This window comes from Rhinichthys klamathensis, unplaced genomic scaffold, assembly GCF_029890125.1.
Source record: "Rhinichthys klamathensis goyatoka isolate OS25496 unplaced genomic scaffold, OSU_Roscu_1.1 h1tg000050l_1, whole genome shotgun sequence".
Taxonomy (NCBI): domain Eukaryota; kingdom Metazoa; phylum Chordata; class Actinopteri; order Cypriniformes; family Leuciscidae; genus Rhinichthys; species Rhinichthys klamathensis.
This window is the reverse complement of record NW_026606596.1, coordinates 3,039,146-3,058,951: the sequence shown is the minus strand read 5'-3', so window position 1 is coordinate 3,058,951 and position 19,806 is coordinate 3,039,146. Positions and strand designations below refer to the sequence as shown.

At 37.5% G+C, this 19,806-nt stretch overlaps 1 protein-coding gene across 1 annotated transcript in view; it reads left to right on the top strand.

Moving 5' to 3' along the window:
• Positions 1 to 19,806, top strand: part of gbe1a (glucan (1,4-alpha-), branching enzyme 1a) — a 159,923-nt gene that overhangs the window by 87,027 nt on the left and 53,090 nt on the right. Inside the window, exons 8-10 of the mRNA XM_056247605.1 lie at positions 12,349 to 12,464; positions 13,745 to 13,872; positions 15,323 to 15,421. Of these exons, the coding sequence (XP_056103580.1) occupies positions 12,349 to 12,464; positions 13,745 to 13,872; positions 15,323 to 15,421 (343 nt within the window). The remainder of the gene's footprint in view (positions 1 to 12,348; positions 12,465 to 13,744; positions 13,873 to 15,322; positions 15,422 to 19,806) is intronic.

The following is a 19,806-nucleotide window of genomic DNA, read 5'->3' as shown; positions in this document are numbered from 1 at the left end:
GGCCCTGAATTAAAATGTAAAAACAGATCAAATAATGTGTTTGTCGAAATGTTGCGATATTGTTTCATTTAAGTTCATAATTATTCTATAAATGTTATTTAATTTAGCAGCATTACCACGAAGCACCGTGTTTCGATATTTATTTGAATAATACAAAATAAAATAAAAACTTAATTCACAAATTGCATGCCTGGTTGTAAGGATCCAAAGATCCCTGTAGACTTTAATATTGAGTTGAACATTTTGTTCATGACAACAAATTAACAAGCGTTTTTTCAGATTATATTTAGTTTTGCTTGGAAAAGGCTGGCCCAAACCAGTTTTATTTCATCAATTATTGAAATAATGAAATATTTAGTAATAAACTTTTATGACAGAAATATCACTAGGCTACAGGCAAAATTATTGTAAGGATAAATCTGTGTCCAAATGTAGGACTAGGCCCCATATCTTATTAAATTATAAATATTGTAGTTTATTTATTGTAGCCTATTTAAAGTTTTTTTTTTCACACAAAATGTCAATTGAAGTTATTGTAAGGTGAATTCAACAAGGCATGCTGTGTCTTTGAAGCAACAATTAAAGGCTAAATGATTTTTTCGTGATTTGTATGGCTGACACGCAGCGACATATTCAGTATTATCAGCTGTATGATGTGTTTTTACCTTGAAATGTTTAATTTCGAGAGAGACCCGGCGCGCGCAGCGAGGGAGACTAAATAAACTTGTTAAAAAGAGATCCAGCGCGAGAGAGGCAAAGAGAAACGCATGTTTTTAATTTAATTATGTTTCTTTGGACAATTTTCGTTTTGTACTGTTTTAATTGTTTAATTTAGCTGTAATTTCTTTGGCAATACAAATTTAAAATGTCGCAAGAATAAGATTAGCCTAGTGTTTCTTACTTTGCATCGCAAAAGAAATAAACTCTAAACCCGATGCAACCCTGTTTTAAATTAAAAAAAAACTGTCCCGACACTTTATTTAAACCTTGAAATGTCCGAACTTGGTTTCAAACTTAAGTAATTTTAGTGTTCTTTTACATTACACAATTTAGCAGACTAAAGACGAGCTTCTTCATTTTCATTTTCTGATGCAATCGGCTGACAATCTTCATTCATCAGTTTTTGTCGTTTGTGCAGCGGCTGCGGTTCTACAGGAATGTAGCAAATTTATGTTGTAATGATAATTAAACAAAACTCTTGACTTTAAATAAGTAAACAGTTATAAACAGTTACCTATTTAAGCATCAAGGTGGTAAAATATAAACGCTGTAGGACAACATCGGTTAACAACATGTAGGCCTATGCTACATTGAGATTCGATCTCGGGTCGATTGAAGCTCCTCGAAGCTCATGTTGTTGCGTTGATCACTGAGCTACCTTCTGTATACTGTTAAAGCTGTAAAGCCTCTTTGATGTAGCCTAAATGTTTTTATTGCAATGTTTTATGTTGAAATGTTTTCATTATTTATTCAATTACATTGCAGTAGCCTAATTTCAGTATTGTGATTATGAATTACTTTAACTACATTTCACTTGTTGAATTCATCTGATCTGCTACCAGCTTTCAATCGCTCTGAATCAACCAGCAGATCTGCGGCAGCAGATTACGCATTAGAGAGAATAAACCGGAATAAACGAACACTTTTCAGAGTCTATGATTGTAGCACCTCTTAGCGGCAAAAGGCAGCAAATACACCACACATTTTACCGCTGCGGTGGAACGGCTGATGTGGGCATTGTCATGGCTTGCCTCGACATTTGCGTTTGAATAGCGCGCGTCCTCCGTGGGCGTGTCAGATTAACGCGTAATGAAGTGTAATGAGCTGGGAAGAAAATACTGACAGCACTCTCTTTTCATACAGATTGCATAAACTGAGAATATTTGTTTTTTATATAAATTACTTCATTTAAAAGAAGAGAATTCAAGCTTCATAAAGAAAAATCTCTCGTGCCTGTGTGACAAGTAATCGCGGAGTTACAGTTAATCTTAGGACGCGTTTCAGAATGGACTTCACTGACAGAGAGAACGCAGAACTCGCATCATGTTTGTTTTTCTTTATTTGGTGAAAAGCACAACACTTTGTTTTTATTGTGAGTATCCACAAAAAAAATAGAAACTTAACAGGATCTAATGATGTATAACACTTAAATGTAAGATCAAAATCAACCGAGTATTTTGAGTCTCTTTTGCACTGATAAGAAAAAAAGCGAGCAGATCACGCCGGCGTGATTGCCGACCCCAGAGGGTTAAAGGACAAAAACCTGACTAATGTCTTGAAATACAACATCTGAACAATGTTTTAAGGTGTAGTAATCGTAGTATACGTGGAATAATTGACTCTGGGCCGTTGAATTATTTTTTCTAATATTTATTTCCGCGTATACACTGAACTTAAAGACAAAAGAGCAGATATTTGTGAACATATTTCACTACACATTAAATCCCCAGTCTGTCCTCTACATGTACATCTTTCTCCAGGCCACATCATTCATTTTTGGGCTGTTTGATAGGGTTTGTAGAGAGACTGGGTTTGAAGATTTTACTCTTAGGCTTCTTTTGATGTTTTCTTTATTTTCTGTTTCTGTAGTGTTGTTGTTTTATTGTTTGATAGTTGTTTGTTTACATTGTACAGTTCAGAAAATCCTGTAACTGCATACAACGCACAAGCAAATGTTTAATACTTTGCATTTTGCAAGTATTTGAAAACAAATGCAAAACTTAGAAACAAGTAAACCCAACATTAATTAATCAGGACCTTCAGGAACAGAATCCATAAACATGTTGAGTTGCAATATTAATTTGGACCAAGGTTATTATAGTTTTGCTTTTTTAAATTAGTTTTTATTTAATATCATTTTCAATTTTGCTTTAAATTTAAGTTTAGTTTTAGTACGTTTCATTAATGGTATTGTTAGTTTTAGTTTAGTTTTTATTTTGCAAACACATTTCTATTTAGTTTTTATTTTATTTAGTTTCAGTTTTAGTTTTAGTAATTATAGTTTAGCAGAGCTAACAGAACACTTCCAGTGTAGACCAAAGCGAGACGAATAATTTCAGCAAAGTTTAATGTTTGCCCAGATTACAGTTAACTCTTGTGCAAACATCTTAATAATACAAATAAAATAATGGTTTGAGATTGAACAAAGCACCAAATAAATAGAACTTAAAAGTAGACAAGAAAAAAAATATGAAAAATTCAGACAAACTAATTCATATTAAAGATTACATCTTGTTAAACATAGTTTACTTTTCAGAGTGGCCACTGGAACATAACAAAAAAACAGCTCAATTTATCTGACTACAGCCAACACAACCTGCTGTGAAGCCAGTGTAATTAAATAATAAGTATCTATGCAGTGTGTGAGTGTGCACTGTGTACATGTCTTTATATCCTGGTGGGGACTTAAACCTGAATGCACACAGACGCATGGGGACTCGTGTCACTTTGGGACCTATAGGTACACAAGCTTATAAATCATACAGAATGAGTTTTTTTTTTGAAAATGTAAAAATGGAGAAAGTTGTGTGTGAGACGGGTAAGTTTAGGGGTCTGTGTAGTGTGTGTGTGTGATGGGTCGGGTCAGTGTAAGGAGACAGCATATACTGTTTGTACAGTATAAAAAAACCATTACGTCTATGGAGAGTCCCCACAAATATAGTGGACCAGACTGTCTCTGTGTGTGTGTGTGTGTGTGTGTGTGTGTATGCGCGTGCTTGTTGGTGTTTCGTGTCCTGGTATTTCCTAGAATCCCTACATTGTCAACGTTAATGAAAACATGATATCTCAAACATACAGAAGTACATTAAAGGTTTTTTTGTCCTTGACGGACTTGTTTGCTGTTGCACCCCCGCATTGCAAACGGCATTCTAAAAACGCTGCGCTCAAGTTAAAAGAAGTTCAACTTGCGTCTCATTACCTTGTGTTATTTCCCATTCCACTGCCACAAACGCATCCTTTATGAACAGCCGATGTGTTCTACGTTACGGTCCTTCATTGAGCATGTCACGACACGCGGTTAATCGCCTCAGCAACTTCACACGGGTGAAGCGCCAGGCATTTCCCTAAACAGCCAGGTCAGATTTTCCGCCAAAGTAAAGAGCTTATTACGAAAACGATTATTTATTTTTGCTAATTATTATTTTATTTCAGTTAGTTTTTCAGTAACTGTTGTTAGTTTCGTTTCGTTTTAGTTTTTCATTTATTATGAATTTTTAAAGGCACACTGCGGAACTTTTGGCCACTAGTGGCGCTCGACCTGTAACTTTCACGTCTAGCGTCCCTAGAGGCCACAAGCTCCGCAGCACTGTCGCAAAAGTCAACAAAAAGTCAACCGGTCCGCCCATAGACAGTGGGTCAGCTTCCCGTGTCTTTAGATTGTGTGTGCTTGCAGTGTTTGAGGCGGGCAGCCTGGCCGCGCTCGATTCCCTTATAGCAGTCTGCTGAGAGAGAGCGAGCGGCTTAGTGCTAACATGTCTGTGAGTGAATGTGGGCGCGGGACGGCGGGACGGGCACATTTACTGCACTAAAATCACCGTCGGCCTGAGCTGACTGTAACTTATGTGTGTTGGTTTCGTTTTACAGAAACCGTGGGACATGTTGTGTGTAGTGTTTGTGGGCACTGAGTCGTGGGAACGTTCACTACATTTAATGTACATTTGACATGAGTCGATTTTATTTGTGCGAGCCCTGCACTGTGGCGGGCTGTGTTTGTGTGTAGAAATGAACAATGGGCTGTGGGCATTTTATTACACTCATAACACCATCGGCTGTGGCCGGAATACCAGAAAATACTACACTGCTTATTTGATTTATCTGTGTCACCTTGGAAACGGCATTTGTGTGCAGGCAAGCGTTAGCATCGGTCGGGCACCCCTCCTCCTCCTGTAGCTCACGCCAGCGAGCGAACGCTGGACCAATGGTGATCCTCGTCCTGGCTTTTCATTTGTCACTATGCCTTTTTCTTTTTTTTAGTGTCCTCTGACAAAACCTTTGCCTTCTTCCTTGTAGCTGTTGGTTCGGCCATGACGAAAACATACAGACGGCAATCAAACGCGAGTTGAGCACTCACGTCAGAATCTGAGGAAGTTGTGGGTGGTGGGGGAAGTGACGTATGCCGTAAAGCAGTCGAATTTTGTAGTTCTTTTTGTGCTCGGGTTCCTACCCGAACCCCGAAGTTACATATTGCTAGGAAAAGCGATACAGACACCTTCAGGCTTCGGCAGACGTGTCATTCAACCTATTGTAAGTCGATGTACCATCTCAATGGGTTTTGGTAATATATTATAAAGGTTGAAAAGTTCCACAGTGTGCCTTTAATTTTATTTCCGTTTACGAAAATGTTTTTTGACCAATAGTTTTAGTCTTAGTTTCAGTTTTCGTTTACGAAAATAACCTTGATTTGGACTCCATACAAAAGAACACAATTATGGCTTATCTGCAGATGCGAGTTCAACAAAACCTGCCAGCGTTTATAACTTTGGGAATCAACAGAAAGATTGACAGTGTAGCGCTCAAAGAATAAACACTCAAGAGAGCTGAAAGAAACTTTTCTAACAACACAATTTTTGGATCTGAATACGATGAGATCATTTTTACTCACCAACTTTTTGTTATACTAACCCATCAGCTCTCTTGCGGCACAAGAGCTCTTTCTGTCTCACTTCAAAACATGTTGCTCAGTGGCATTGTATAGGGGCCATTTATCAAAATTTTTGTTAAAATCTGAATGTTTATTTGTTTCATTCCTGTTATGCAAAAATGCAAAAAAGTTGTTCACTTTGGAAGGAATTTATTTATAACCCTTTGTTCAAGCAGGCCTTTGAACATGTAATTTTATTGGGTGTTTAACAAAAGAATCTTCAAGATTCTTATAATACTAATCCGTCACAAAATTCGCAAAATGTAATGTAAATTAACAAATGGGGGACGAAGATTGGAGTTTATAGAGACCAAACATGGTATAGTTGAGGTTACATTGACCGTTGGTTCTATAATAAAATACATAGCATCAAAGAAATAATAGTATCAAAAGACAGTACACAAGACAGTAAATCATTCACACAGTGTCCTGGGATGCATGTACATTTATAGATCAGTTCATCTATAAATGAATGCAGGAAAGTCTGTTTTAAGGTCTGTTTCTGTCTTTCCTATGGCCTAGGTCTTGACCACATGACCACATTTTTCATAGCAATAAAGCCATGAAACCTGTTGTTTCATGTTTCATTCATAAGAGTGGGCTTTAAAGCTTATTTGTTAAATGTAACAAAGTTATGTGTCTGATTGTCTCAGTCGTTACACCATGGTTAGGTCAAGCTCAAGCCTTTAAACTTTATTAATCATAACTTGATATACACAATGGAAGGAAAATGGATGAAAGTAAACCATTAATCAATAAGGGACTGAAAGTTTGTTTGCACAATAATGTCAGTGTCAGGGTTATGTTCTGTTTCAATGGAATTTTAGTTTTTTTCTCCTTGTTTTCCTGTTCTTTCTTTTGTTCCCCATTTTCATGCTCTTCTTTTGTTACCGTGGTTACTGATTTAGATGCACACCTGTTTCTAGTCTGCTTTATCCTGTGTATTTTATGCATCAGAAATTTCCAACTTCCCACTTCTGAAGTGGTGATTTCAAGCTCATCGCATTCAAATTTTGACTTAAAAGGGCGTTCATGTCCAATTTTTTAACTATGAAACTAGTATTTACACTAATTCTGATTACACGTGAAGGCAGCATAAACCCTCTGTTTTTTATTTTAATATATTTTCAAATGTATTTATTTTACTGTGATGCGAAGCTGAATTTTCAGCATCATTACTTCAGTCTTCAGTGTTACATGGTCCTTCAAAAATCAGTCAAATGTGCTGATTTGCTGTTCAAGAAACATTTATTATTATTTCAATGCTGAAAACAGTTCTGTTGTGAAAACAATGATCATTTTTTCAGGGTTCTTTGATGAATTGAAAGCTCAAAAGAACAGCATTTATTTGAATACATTTTTTTTGTTACAGTGTAAATGTATATAATCACTTTTAATCAGTTTTTGAAAGTGTACTACAAAAATGCTAATTTTAACAAAATTTATATAATTTGAAAGTTCTCAAGCTTCAATATTCGACCACTGTTGTATAATATAAATGGCATTGCAATCCGATTACAGATAAGTCCAGTCATGGAAAGGTTTAGGAAGGTTTAGTAAACAACATCTACAGTAAATCCATGTTTACGTCACATTTCTTTAGAGATATATCATTCGTTTGATGTTATTTATTGTGAGGAGCGTTTCGGTGGTAAAACATCCTCTTACAAAGTGTGTCAAATTCATACGAACAGAATGAGGCTGCTCTCATAGTTTCACTGTCAGAATGAAGTGTTTAACCATGTATTATTTGACTATTGTGATCATGCTAAGCAAATGATGTTTGTCTGATCTGCTAGTTCAAGTCCTGGTCAGTGGCCCATCTGCTCTGCTCTCTTGAATTATTAACCCTCATGGGCACTCAGCGCCTGCCCCTGCACTCTAACCTCTGTCCTACAGCACAAATACACACAAAGATGTCAATAAGAAAATCTTATTAAATGGTTTGATGTCATGACACATCAGCAATGCCCTACTTTACTGAAGTGCTTAAGGTTGAAAGGGCTGATTTGTTTGAAAATACTGTGAAGTTGAAGGATTGTGGGGGTTTCAACTATCACAGCCATTCATCACTCATCTCCATTTGGCCTCTGTGGGAATCTTATTGTGCTTCCCACCTTTTCTCTCTCTCGTTCTTGTCAGTTTGATGTGATGGTCCTAATCTGTTTATGGTGAGGGTGGAGGCAGACCTGTGGGTTCTGTAACCTTATCATATCAGAGCAGCTTCCCGTTAGATTCCACAGATGCACAAATGCAATCTGCCTCTGTTTATGAAAGCTTCATATCGGGATAATATGCATGGCTTTTTATCAGTGTGCGGCAAGACTCTATCTCTGCACTGAAAGGGTGTGCGTGTGTGTAAGGGGAGGATGTGGCAACAGTGAGAGCATTGGCTGGGATTGAATTCTTATTATGACCATTCATGTATTCGAAGATGCACTGAAAAATATGTTTTTGGTTTTCGGTGCATGTCTGTAGGTTTATATGCATGTGAGTTTTATGTGAATTAGAGGTCTGCTATTGGTTGGTTGGTTCATTCTTCAGTTGGTTGGTTGGTTGGTTAGTTCATTCGTTGGTTGGTTCATATATAATATAATATAAATAGTATTTATTAAATATTTTAGATACATTTTGTTGCGTTTCTGTGACTACTCCATAGAAATAGGACAGGATGGAAATGCAAAAAGCAGGAGCAATTTTGGTTTGGGTCGCGTGTGGACCTTTAAAATTTGACAGTACTGACTGGGTTAGGTCGGGATTGCAGGGTCTTTTTATAGGGCTGACTACGTGAGTTTAACTTCATGTCTGTGCAGTGTACAAAAGTTTGTTTTTACAAAATGTTGCTGAATCTTTACTCTAGGCAGCATCTTTGATAAAGCCCCTGCAGATTTTCTCATCTAAAATTGATGATACTGTTTATTTGCTGGATTGTTTGACTTTTGACTGAAGGAGCTATAGTTTTCTAGGCCCATAGCTGTGGACTCCTGGGGCAATGCAAATGTTATAGATCTGAAATTTACAGGTCTGGACCAAACTCCTCAAAGGTTTTCACAAAGCCAAGGCAAAACCCATTTTAACCAGCCCTGATGACTCTCTTGCCAAGGTCTGCAGCTATACTTCAGTGGATGCTCTCGTATGTATTCATACAAGCATGCAAGCACACGATTATGACTTCAAGCACATACGTTTGGACTGAATACATCAGTGCATGCTTGAATATATAGCTATGGTTGTAGATAGTATTTGCGGACGTGACGTGAATGTGGTCAGCGGGTTTAAAAAAGTAGTGAAGTAACTCAGTTGTGTCGAGTACTTTTGTTAACACTATGGTATGCTAGAGGTTCTTATCGCTTTTTAATGAATTGAATGCTCCTGCGGTGAGTCTGAATGCTTTTACGACACTGTTAAAATCAAAGAATTAAAAGCATAACGTTGTTAGAATTGAATCCCTGCTGTTATACCTAATCACATGTTTGAATGCACACGAGACGGGGGACGGCGTCGGCGAGAAAGTTAGATTTACTTTGGGATGGCTTCATAGGCCCACAGTTGAAAACTCGGTTCTCAATTTAATTGCAGGAATAAAGGATTGAGAGAGGATGAGAGACTGTGTGGGGGCCTCATCCAAAAAGTTAGTGGGATATCAGGGCTTATTTACACTGTGATGGTTTCACAGTGTGCATCATGTGGGGAATACATCCAGTTTACTTTAGCTTTGAGTGGGTTTCTATGTATGCATTTTGTATTGTCTAAAGAAAATGTGACTAGTACTTCTCTGTGCAAAATTTTGGAGTGTTTTTAAATGCGTTTCTGCACAGCTGTTAGGGTGTTTTCTCGGGCAGGAGTTTTCAAATTGGGCATTGGGGACACATAGGTGTCAGCAACCGAGTGATGGGGGACCGTAAGAAAAACTGAGAAAAAACACATTTGACAAAGTGCACTTTTAAGGCTGTCAAAGTTAAGGGAATAGTTTACTTAAAAATAAAAATTCTGTCATCATTTACTCACCCTCAAGTTGTTTCAAACCTGTATTACTGAAACTCTGAAGAGGCGTAATAAATAATTTTGGGTTGTGGTAATGGAATCCCAGCAACGAATCACTCCGGTCGATAATCAAACAAACACACAAAACTAAGCAGAAAAAGTAATAATTTATTAAGGAATAACAAGTGAAATAAAGAGCATCTCTTCCCAAAGGCCAAAATAATAAACAAAACAAATATAAAAAGAAAAAAGAAAAGAATTAATAACCTAATCCATATGACTCCGATCCAATAGTTTTGTGTGTTTGTTTGATTATCGACCGGAGTGATTCGTTGCTGGGATTTCATTACCACTCCACAACCCAAAATTATTTATTACGCCTCTTCAGAGTTTCAGTAATACAGGTTTGAAACAACTTGAGTAACCTCGGTTCTCTCTAGAAGAGGGAACGAGTGTTTTGTAACACTGCCGTGCTTGTGCTACCAACTGGTTTCGCTTCAGTTGATGAAAACCAAGGAGCATCCTATCGAGCTCTGGCTTATATATGCATAAGCCACGCCCATTCGCGCGGGATGTGACCACTGAGGGCGCCAGAGCTCTCAACACGAGTACGACCGAACCAACAATGAGCTCCCAGACGAGTGCCAGCAGCGTCCTTATAAAGACCACGCCCCGACTGGACAACCAATGGCTTTCGTATACTCCATCATTGGACAACCTATTAGAAATCAGACAAAACGAGGAAAAGAAGAGGAACACAGAGCAATAGAAAAACAAAAGGCAACATAAACACAGGTCGTAACACCTGAATGAATTTCTTTTTTCTGCCGAACACAAAGACAGTTGATGGACCCCATTGACTTCCATAGTAGGAAAAAAATACTATGGAAGTCAGTGGAGTCCATCAACTGTTTGGTTACCGACATTCTTCAAAAAATCTTCCTTTGTGTTCAGCAGAAGAAAGAAATGCATACAGGTTTGAAACAACTTGAGGGTGAGTAAATGATGGACAGAATTAACAATTTTAAATGACCTAGAGTTTAACTAAGAACTACAACTTTTTTTTTTTTTTTTACAAACTTACAGAATTTGCTTTCTGATTCTATTGACAACTAGCCTGGATGCCAGCCCGAACCCCACCCACAACATTTTTTGGTCGGGAAGTTCGGTCTGGACTCGATCCATTGAGGAGTAATTATGATCGGTTCAGAAATCGTCGGGTCAATCAAATTGCCAGGGCGGGGTTTATACGATGATGGACAGATGATCTCCAGTTACGTAATCATCACGTTATCAAAGAGCGCTTGGGTTAAACGTTGAACTGGTTTCCCTCAAAGATGACTGCAGCTGGGGAACTGAGATGTATAGATTCCGCTATCGCGTCTATTGTAAAAGAAATCGACAGCGCATTCATTTTAAAAGACGAACAGAGAACTGCAATCAAGGCATTTGTCGAACGGAAAGATGTGTTTGCCGTCCTTCCTACGGGACTCGGCAAAAGTTTAATTTATCAGCTGGCTCCGATGGTCGCTAAGAAGATGGGACGCAATGAAAACCCTGCGGTCGTTGTGGTTTCTCCTTTGGTCGCACTCATGGAGGACCAAGTAAAAGAAGCAACACTCATTATTTTACTACTACTTCCAGCGTGTGCAGTTGAGTTCTGTTGACAACTATGCGTAGCTCAACATACGTCACTTACTGCGTTGCTCTGATTGATTGTAGGTCTATCCAATTGAGTGCAGAGTTTATTTTTTTTCCTGGTTCGGTTAAGACATGCCTCATAATCAAAGCCCAGTGGAGCAGTATCAGACTCACATTCTGACTAGAATATGAGTATGACGAAGTCAGGCTAATTGACAACCACAACAGTCTTAAAAAGATTCTCTGGGTTGTCAATATTAATAATACTTTTCTCACACAGTATAAATGGGTCTTCCCTGTATATGAAATGCTTAAAACTCTTGCAAGGAGATCATCATATTTTGGGGTCCTTAGCATCCAAATGTTTAAAAAAAAAATTGTTTTTAGTGATTATTACTCAAGTAATATTCCTAATGCGGTATTTGAAGAAATAGAAAATACATTTGAAAAGGATGAAGGAAAGCATGTGAGAGCAATAAATGGAGAGCAGGAGGTTGTTCTCAGAGTGCTATTTCTCATGAAAGAACTGTTTCAGTCTTCCTCATTCACACACTGTTCATCGTTCTCCTTGGGGAATCACACCACCACCAGCCACCCAACCTGCTGCTCCTGCTGCCTGTTTCTCTCTTTCTCTCTCCATCTGTCTTTCTGGGCTGAATCAACCAACCTTGCATTACAGCTACTATTTAATCAGAGAATTAATCCATTATTTAAACGTGTGTTTTAGTGCTGTCAATCAATTAAAAATGTAATTAATTTATTACATGGAATGCCAATTATTCAATAAAATTAAACCACGTTCATAAATATTACAATTAATTGCACACATACATATTTTATGAGAAAAGCCCTCAAATGAAGATCAGCTGAAAACATTAGTGTGGTAGAAGAGGGAATCATTGAATAGATGATACAAAAGAATGTGTCCTTTGTGAACAGCTTGATCTGATTTTTTTTTTTCTTTGAATTTATATGCATCAGAGTGTGTTCTAGTTGATTGATTTTTGGATTCTTATTTCATCAGAGAGGGGTCGGATTTATGGTGATGTTGTAGAGAAAATGTATTTTTCTCTTTCCCATAGCTGGGAGGTAGTGCGGTTCCTCCTCTCCAACCTGCGCTGGTGGATGGAGGAGTATCACTTTGACGGCTTCAGGTTTGACGGCGTGACCTCAATGCTCTATCACCACCATGGCATCGGTCAGTTATTCTGCACATGCAAACAAGCATCATTATTCAGTGTGAAAACAATTCATTGTCTTAATCGGTGTCTTTTGGTCTTGTAAAAACACAGTCTCCTTAAAATGAGGTAAATTTGTAGGCAATAAAACGTGCCAGAGATTATCTTGAATTAAAGTTATTTTTCTTATATAGTGTATTTGAATCATCAGAACTGTAAAGAGTTTAATGTTTCCTGTTCCGATCAGTCATTTGGTTGACTAAAAATAATCAGCTCATTCGTTCAGTAATCGGACTACACTGATTGCGTTGTTCTTGATTTAATAAAAAGTATCAGCTCGTAAGAGTCATTCCCTCGGGAGTCAGAGTTCATTGGTTGTTTATTGGTAGTGTCATTACAGATCAACTCTAGTGCAGGAAAATCTTTAGTCATTTTAGTTCTGTTTTCATCCACATCGGTGAAAGAATGCACATGCGAAAACCGTTAACAGAACCAAACATCTTTCTGAATAAGAACCGGTTCTACCATGCCTAGCATTAAACAATGCATTGAATTTTTTCATTTATGCTAAAAATAACATAAAAAAGTTATTCTGCACTGTACAAAATTATTTTCATGATTTGTTATCGAAACTTTTTATCCTTTTGTCAAATCAACTTGGATAATTAATGTGGTTCAGGTAACATAATATTTTGAGTTTCTATTTATTAAACTAATCTCCTTTATTGTTTTAACTCACATTTTTTTATTTCAATTAACTAAACATTTTAAGGAAACCAGGTAACTTACTTTTTTAAGTTAAACCAACAATAAGTTTTTTACAGTGGGGCTAAGAAAAATAAACTACGGATACAGCCTATTTTCTAAAAAACAAGTCTTAATATCTTATTCAATTTAGCTTGGTTCTCTAGCAGGGCCTTCATTTTATCCTGTTTGACATTTAGTTTTTACTGACAAACATACTGATTAATTTGTTGATTTATTTAATTTGCGTTGTACATATATTATATATTTTTTTGTGCCTCTGTATGTCTCTGTATTAGTTCATCTGAATGAAATGTAAAAACTTTGATGCAGAGGTATGCCGACTATGTCATTTCTGTTGAATTAATAAGTCTCTAAATCACTAAAACTGGACGAAAAGTACAAACTGCATGAAAAGATTTGAAAGGCCCTCTTAGACTATTATCATAAATAATGAGAGACCTTGGCCGCTCTACATATTACCTGAAATGATTATGAAAGGTCTGTGATGTCATTAATCCATATTCCACTAGAATCTCTTTTTTTTTTTGTACAGGCACATCATTTTCTGGGAACTACGGCGAGTACTTTGGAATGCATGTGGATGAAAACGCAGTCGTTTATCTGATGCTGGCCAATCACATTTTGCACATGCTCTACCCACAATGCATCACTGTAGCAGAGGTGAGAGCCTACCTACACCACAGTACATTTCTTTTTTTTTTCACAAGAGGTTTAATTTTTCCTGCTCGTACCTCTTTCCCACCAATTACAGCTCCCATTACCTTTTTTCTCGCTCCAGAGTGGAAATTTCATTTCATTCTTTTCTATTCACCTGCTCTGTGGTGGTACATTTATTTAAAGCTGAGCTCCTGAGAAATGGGATCTGAACACTGTGGCTAATGGATCAGGGTGATAATTAAGTGATTAAGGCCAAAAGAGTCAAGAAAAGAACAAGAGAGGTTTTCTGGGGCAGTTATCGTATGGATCTGTGCCCCAGTCTCTCTCGCTCTCTTCTTCAACAGTCTCATATGACCCACAGGCAGGTTGTAATAGAAGCAGGCGAATTGCTTCAAATTGCTTTAATTTGCCCATCTGCCAATGTGATTAATCAAAAGTACAGAACGAATGGGGAAGTGGAAGAATACAGCTGCATCCCTGAAGACGGACAGAATCCGTGTCTCAAGGTTTGCTGCAAACCAGGCAACATTCTTTCCATATATTTACTCAATCCCAAAAAACTCTCACTGCAGAAAAAATCATTCGTTTTGGTCCAACCAATGGACACTTAAGAAAGTGACTCCTTCAACTTGGAAGAATGGCGTTCTGAATTGCAATTTTCGACTCCTACATTTTCTTAACCCTAAAATTTTCCATCGTGGCAGATGAAGCTGAAACACGCTGTCTTGATCCAACAATTTCTATATTTTTTTTTTTCCTCAATTTTCTGAACGCTCTTTGGCTTCATCTTTGCTAGACATTCCATTTTACAGTTGTCAAAACTGGTATAAGATGATCATTAGCTAGTTATAAGAATGTAGTGTTTATCCACTAAAAATCATGACATCCACCCTTGCTGCTCACGCCATGTTCTTTAGAGAAGTAGAAATGTCCAATTTGTGAATGTAATGTTAATTTGAGTCAAATCTTTTCAATATATTTTGTTGATACAGCTCACAAAACCGGTCTGATTGATTCAGTCACAAATATGACTGATATGGTTCTCGACTAACTCACTAATTCAATTGTCAAGCTGGCAGAAGATTTTCAGTATGTAACAACTTAAATTTTGGTCTGTTCTTCGCACAAAACCTCAGGACAAGTACACATTGTATGGACCACTTTTATGATGCTTTCACGGCACTTGTTTCCATTTTTGAGCTTTTCGGCCTCAGTTGTCATTCATTTTAATTAGGCTATATGAAAAAGAATGAACTTTCTCACTTTTTATGTTCCCCAGAAGAAAGTTTCAACTATTACTCTCACTTACTATAATTGTTAAATTGCACTGACTAATGGACAAATAGAAACTAGGTATCATGTTCCAAGAGACAGCGTAATCTGTATTTTTCCATCAGGGAATGCACGTTCTCACAGTTCCTCGCTCACCATTTCCTCATGGATTTTTGTGTAGGATGTATCAGGGATGCCAGGTCTGTGCAGGTCCATTGAAGAGGGAGGACTGGGCTTTGATTATCGTCTGACCATGGCTGTGCCAGACAAATGGATCCAGGTGAGCTCCCATCTCCTGTGATTTCTCTCTCTCTCTCTCTCTCTCTCTCTCTCTCTCTCTCTCTCTCTCTCTCTCTCTCTCTCTCTCTCTCTCTCTCTCTCTCTCTCTCTCTCTCTCTCTCTCTCTCTCTCTCTCTCTCTCTCTCTCTCTCTCTCTCTCTCTCTCTCTCTCTCTCTCTCTCTCTCTCTCTCTCTCTCTACACACACAGATGTTGCTCCTTTGTGTTTGGTTCTGTGCAAATGATGTTGTTTGATGTTTGCAGTTCACCGTTTTGGGGTCATCTCTCTTTATGAAGCTGCGTATTTGTAGTCTTTCTGCAGCGGCTGTCTCGCACCCAAAATCCCCCGCTGGCTCGACTCTGCGCATGTGTCAGCGTGGGCATTTCCGCTTTAATTCGAGCCAGGTTTTTGCATGGCCGTGCCTTTTTAAAATGATAAAAGGAAGAGTATTGATTGAGTTGCTTCCTGAGTTCAGGGTGTAATCTGAGATCTGGCACAGCCTGTTCAGATAGCAGCCCCCTTTTTTCTGTCAGGCTTCTATTTCAGTCCCACTTTGTCCATCTTTCATTTGTCTTTTGGCAGAATTTTGAATGTCATTAAAAGGTTTGTGTATTGATATCCCAGTCTCTATCTCTCAGTTATAAAAAGCCTTGGTGTTTCTGTGAGTTTGCGCTTGTTCTGTTTCCCTTTCTTGCATATAGACACGCACACAAATTCTACAGGCTTATTCAACATGACTTCCAAAACTCTAATCACTTGTAAGTCTTGCATAGGAAAGTCAACATTTTCACGCTTGGCACCAAACCAGAACGCAACCCAGAAAAATAATTGAAAACAAGTGAAACAAATCGTATTCAATCATATAAAAAAAGAGACTTGCAAATTGTATTGCGTTTTAGCTGAGCACAGAATATCAAGCATATCCCTGTTTACAATCTTAAAGGAACAGTTCAACCCAAATGACAATCCTCAAATCAAACCTCAAAGTCAAAATATTTTGCCCCAAATTTTGTCAATGACAAAGGCACTAGGATTTGCATGTCTTGTAATTAATTATGACTTGCCAAGTTTGAACATGAGAAGGCACAAATAAGATTAGAAAGCTACACTGCTAAAAAATCTTAATCATGCTAAAAGTCCTGCTAAAATATTCTTAATGTTTTCATTTAAAAAAAAACATCTAAATATAATTAAGAACAAAGATTGTAAAATTTATATATGTAAAATTATTATAAATAAATGCCGTTCTTTCAAACTTTCTACTCATCTATGAAAATAGCGTTTTCCTTAAAAAATATTAAGCAGCACAACTGTTTTAAACATTGACAACAATAAGAAATGTTTCTTGATCAGCAAATCAGCATATTAGAATGATTCCTGATGGATCATGTGACACTGAAGACTGGAGTAATGAGGCATCACAGGAATAAATTACATTTAAAAATATATTAAAATAGACAACAGTAATTCAGAATTTTAATAATAAGTAACAATATTAATCTTTTTACTCTATTTTTAATCAAACAAATGTAGCCTTGTTGAGCATAAGAGACTATCATATGGCTTTAGTAAACTTACAACCATAACAACCTGTTTTATGTTAGTTTTTGATTAAAGTCATACGGGTTTGGAACAACATGGGGGCGAGTATATGAATTTTCATTTTCACTTTTCTTTTAATCCCTTGGCAAACTGCAGTAACCCATGTGTCTGTGACCCTCTTAGACAAAGAAATCCATGTCCGCACTTCACCCCTCTGTGCCATAACTCTCTTTTTCACAATGAGGTGTTCAAGAGGGCAAACTCCCTCCTGATTTACTACTGAATTCCTCCTCTTTCTTGCTTTCTGTCTCTCTCTTCCTCCCCTCCTCTGTCACAAACAGAGTTAGGGCTTCTCAGCTGCGCGCTGCGCTGTGACGGAGGTCGGCTGAGCGTGGCTCGCTTGTGAAATTAAAATGTCCGCCGCATGGAATCGATAATGCAGATGATGAACAGAGTGGAGGGAAACGGGAGGAGAAGAGGGCCACAGTCCGTAATGAAACCTCCCCAAAACCTAATGAAATCTTTCGAGATTTCCATAAAGAGAGCAGCTGTTCTCTTTCTCTCACTGTATTCTCTGATGAATACATTAATATGTGGAATCAATGGGTTTATTAATGATGCAGTTTGATTCATGGGGTGGAGAGGAGAGCGGGAGTTCAGTCATACTTCCTGAAGAAGTGAAAAAGAAATGGAAATGAAGTTTTAACTGAAGAGCAGATTAGATCACAATGTGTGTGAGTTTCTGGTGACCTGTAGTGAGAGGCATGTCTGCTGCTCCCGGTTGGGTGGAGAGGTCAACTTTAACTGACACATATCATATGAGTGTTTGTGTGTGCATTACCACTTGAACTCACATTCCCACATAAGCATCATGGCATGTTTTATTTTCCATTTTATATTTAATGCGTAAATAGTATCTATTGAGTAAATATTTAATAATATTTCACTTTAATGTTTTAATATTTTACATTCATATTTGATTTAAAATTTATTGCATTAAAGGTTTGTTTTTTTGTTTTGAGTTTTAATTTTTTTTTAAGTTGTTTTATTTTATTTTAGTCTTGTCTAGTCTATGGGGTATGAAATTGGAATATGAGACAATACTTTAATATTTTATTTTTTAAATTACTGCATTAGTAAGTTATGTTTTGTTTTTTATTTGAGTTGAGGTTTTGGTAATGTTGCATTTTGTTGTGTTAAGTTGAGGTTTTGTTTTGAGTTGGGGATTGTTTTGTTCTTGATTGTTTGATGTTTGAGGCTTTTTTTGTTCATGATGCATTTTGTTGTGTTGAGTTGATGATTTGTTTTGTTCTTGTTGTGTTAAGTTGAGGGTTTGTTTTGTTCATGATGCAGTTTTTGTGTTTAGTTGGGGATTGTTTTGTTCTTGTTGTGTTAAGTTGAGGTTTTGTTGTTTTTTGTTTTGTTTTGAGTTGAAGTTTTTTGTTTTGTTTGTGTTGTGTTTTGTCAGAATCAAACTTGAGTGTTGAGTTAAAGTTTTGCTTTGCCCGTGTTGTTTTGTTGAGGTTTTGTTTTGCTTTTTGTTCATGTTGTTGAGTTGAAGTTTTTTGTTTTGTTTGTGTTGTGTTTTGTCAGAATCAAACATGAGTGTTCACATAAACACTAACACACAGTGTCACAGAGACTGTTCACTAACCACCAGGCCTAGTTTCTAACATAAATATTGTTTTTGAATAGTTTAGATTGTCTACATAAGCCATTTTTTGAGGTTTCATTGTATTTGTTAGCCTGGTTAAAACCAGACCATTCTCAGTTGTAACTGAGTTATGGTCTGGCAAAGCGTCATAGACAAATCATTTCCAGAGGGGCGTCACCAACGGACGTCGCGGATAGACCTAAACCCAATCAGAGCGATGAAGGAGATGGCGAATGCAAGAGCGCCTTTTTAACAAAAAGGAAACGTTCAAATCGCTTAAAACAGACGCGATAGCTGATTCGAACGAGTGATGTTCGACGGCGGCATCCATCTTTGTAATGTAGGCTACAAAATCTGCTTCAAAATCCCAGCGCTGTCGTCATCGTGTAAAGCCCGCCCCAACGTTTCTGATTGGTGCCTCGATATCGGCGGATTAGAAATGGGCTTGAATGAGCTCTTTGCCAGACTAACTTTCAGAGCAAATCTAAATTTGCCGGAAGTTGTCTGGGTTTCCCCAGGCTATGTATTTGTAAGAGTTTTTATAAAATCATAAAATAGATTCAGAAACTGTTCCTGTCCAGCTTCTGATTGGTCAGTGCAGCCCTCCAGCTATGCTAAAATGTACAATATTTAGTACCAGCTATGACTCACCTCTTCATCACAATTGCTGCAGAGTACCCACAGAATAACATCTAATTGTATGATCTTCTTTTATTCTAACAGTGTAACAGCAGTAAGGCCGTCCACTGCTGGACATGGCTAACATGGTTATATTCACAATACAGCACAAACTGTCAGACTTTATTGCATGGTATATATTATGAATATTGTTAACTACATAAGCACTCGATGTGGGTCTTTGCGAGAAGATTTTAGTCCGTTATGAGCTCGATCTTTTTTTGAAGTTGTGAGTGTTTATTTACAAGTGTGAGTCTTGTATGTGTGAGCAATCTCTTGTGTTCTCTGGGAGGAAGAGGTCATGATGGCAAATAAAGCCATTGTGTGTAATTACCAGTGCTACTAGAAAACAGATTAATATCCTTCTGGCCTCTCTGGCTAAAAGCACTCCACAACCCTTATTTGTTTAATTCATATCCTGGTGCTGGGTTCCATGTGGCTGTTGATTTGATTAATTTGCTTAAGCAAATTAACTCGAATTATCTAATAATACTTTTCCATTACCCCCACCC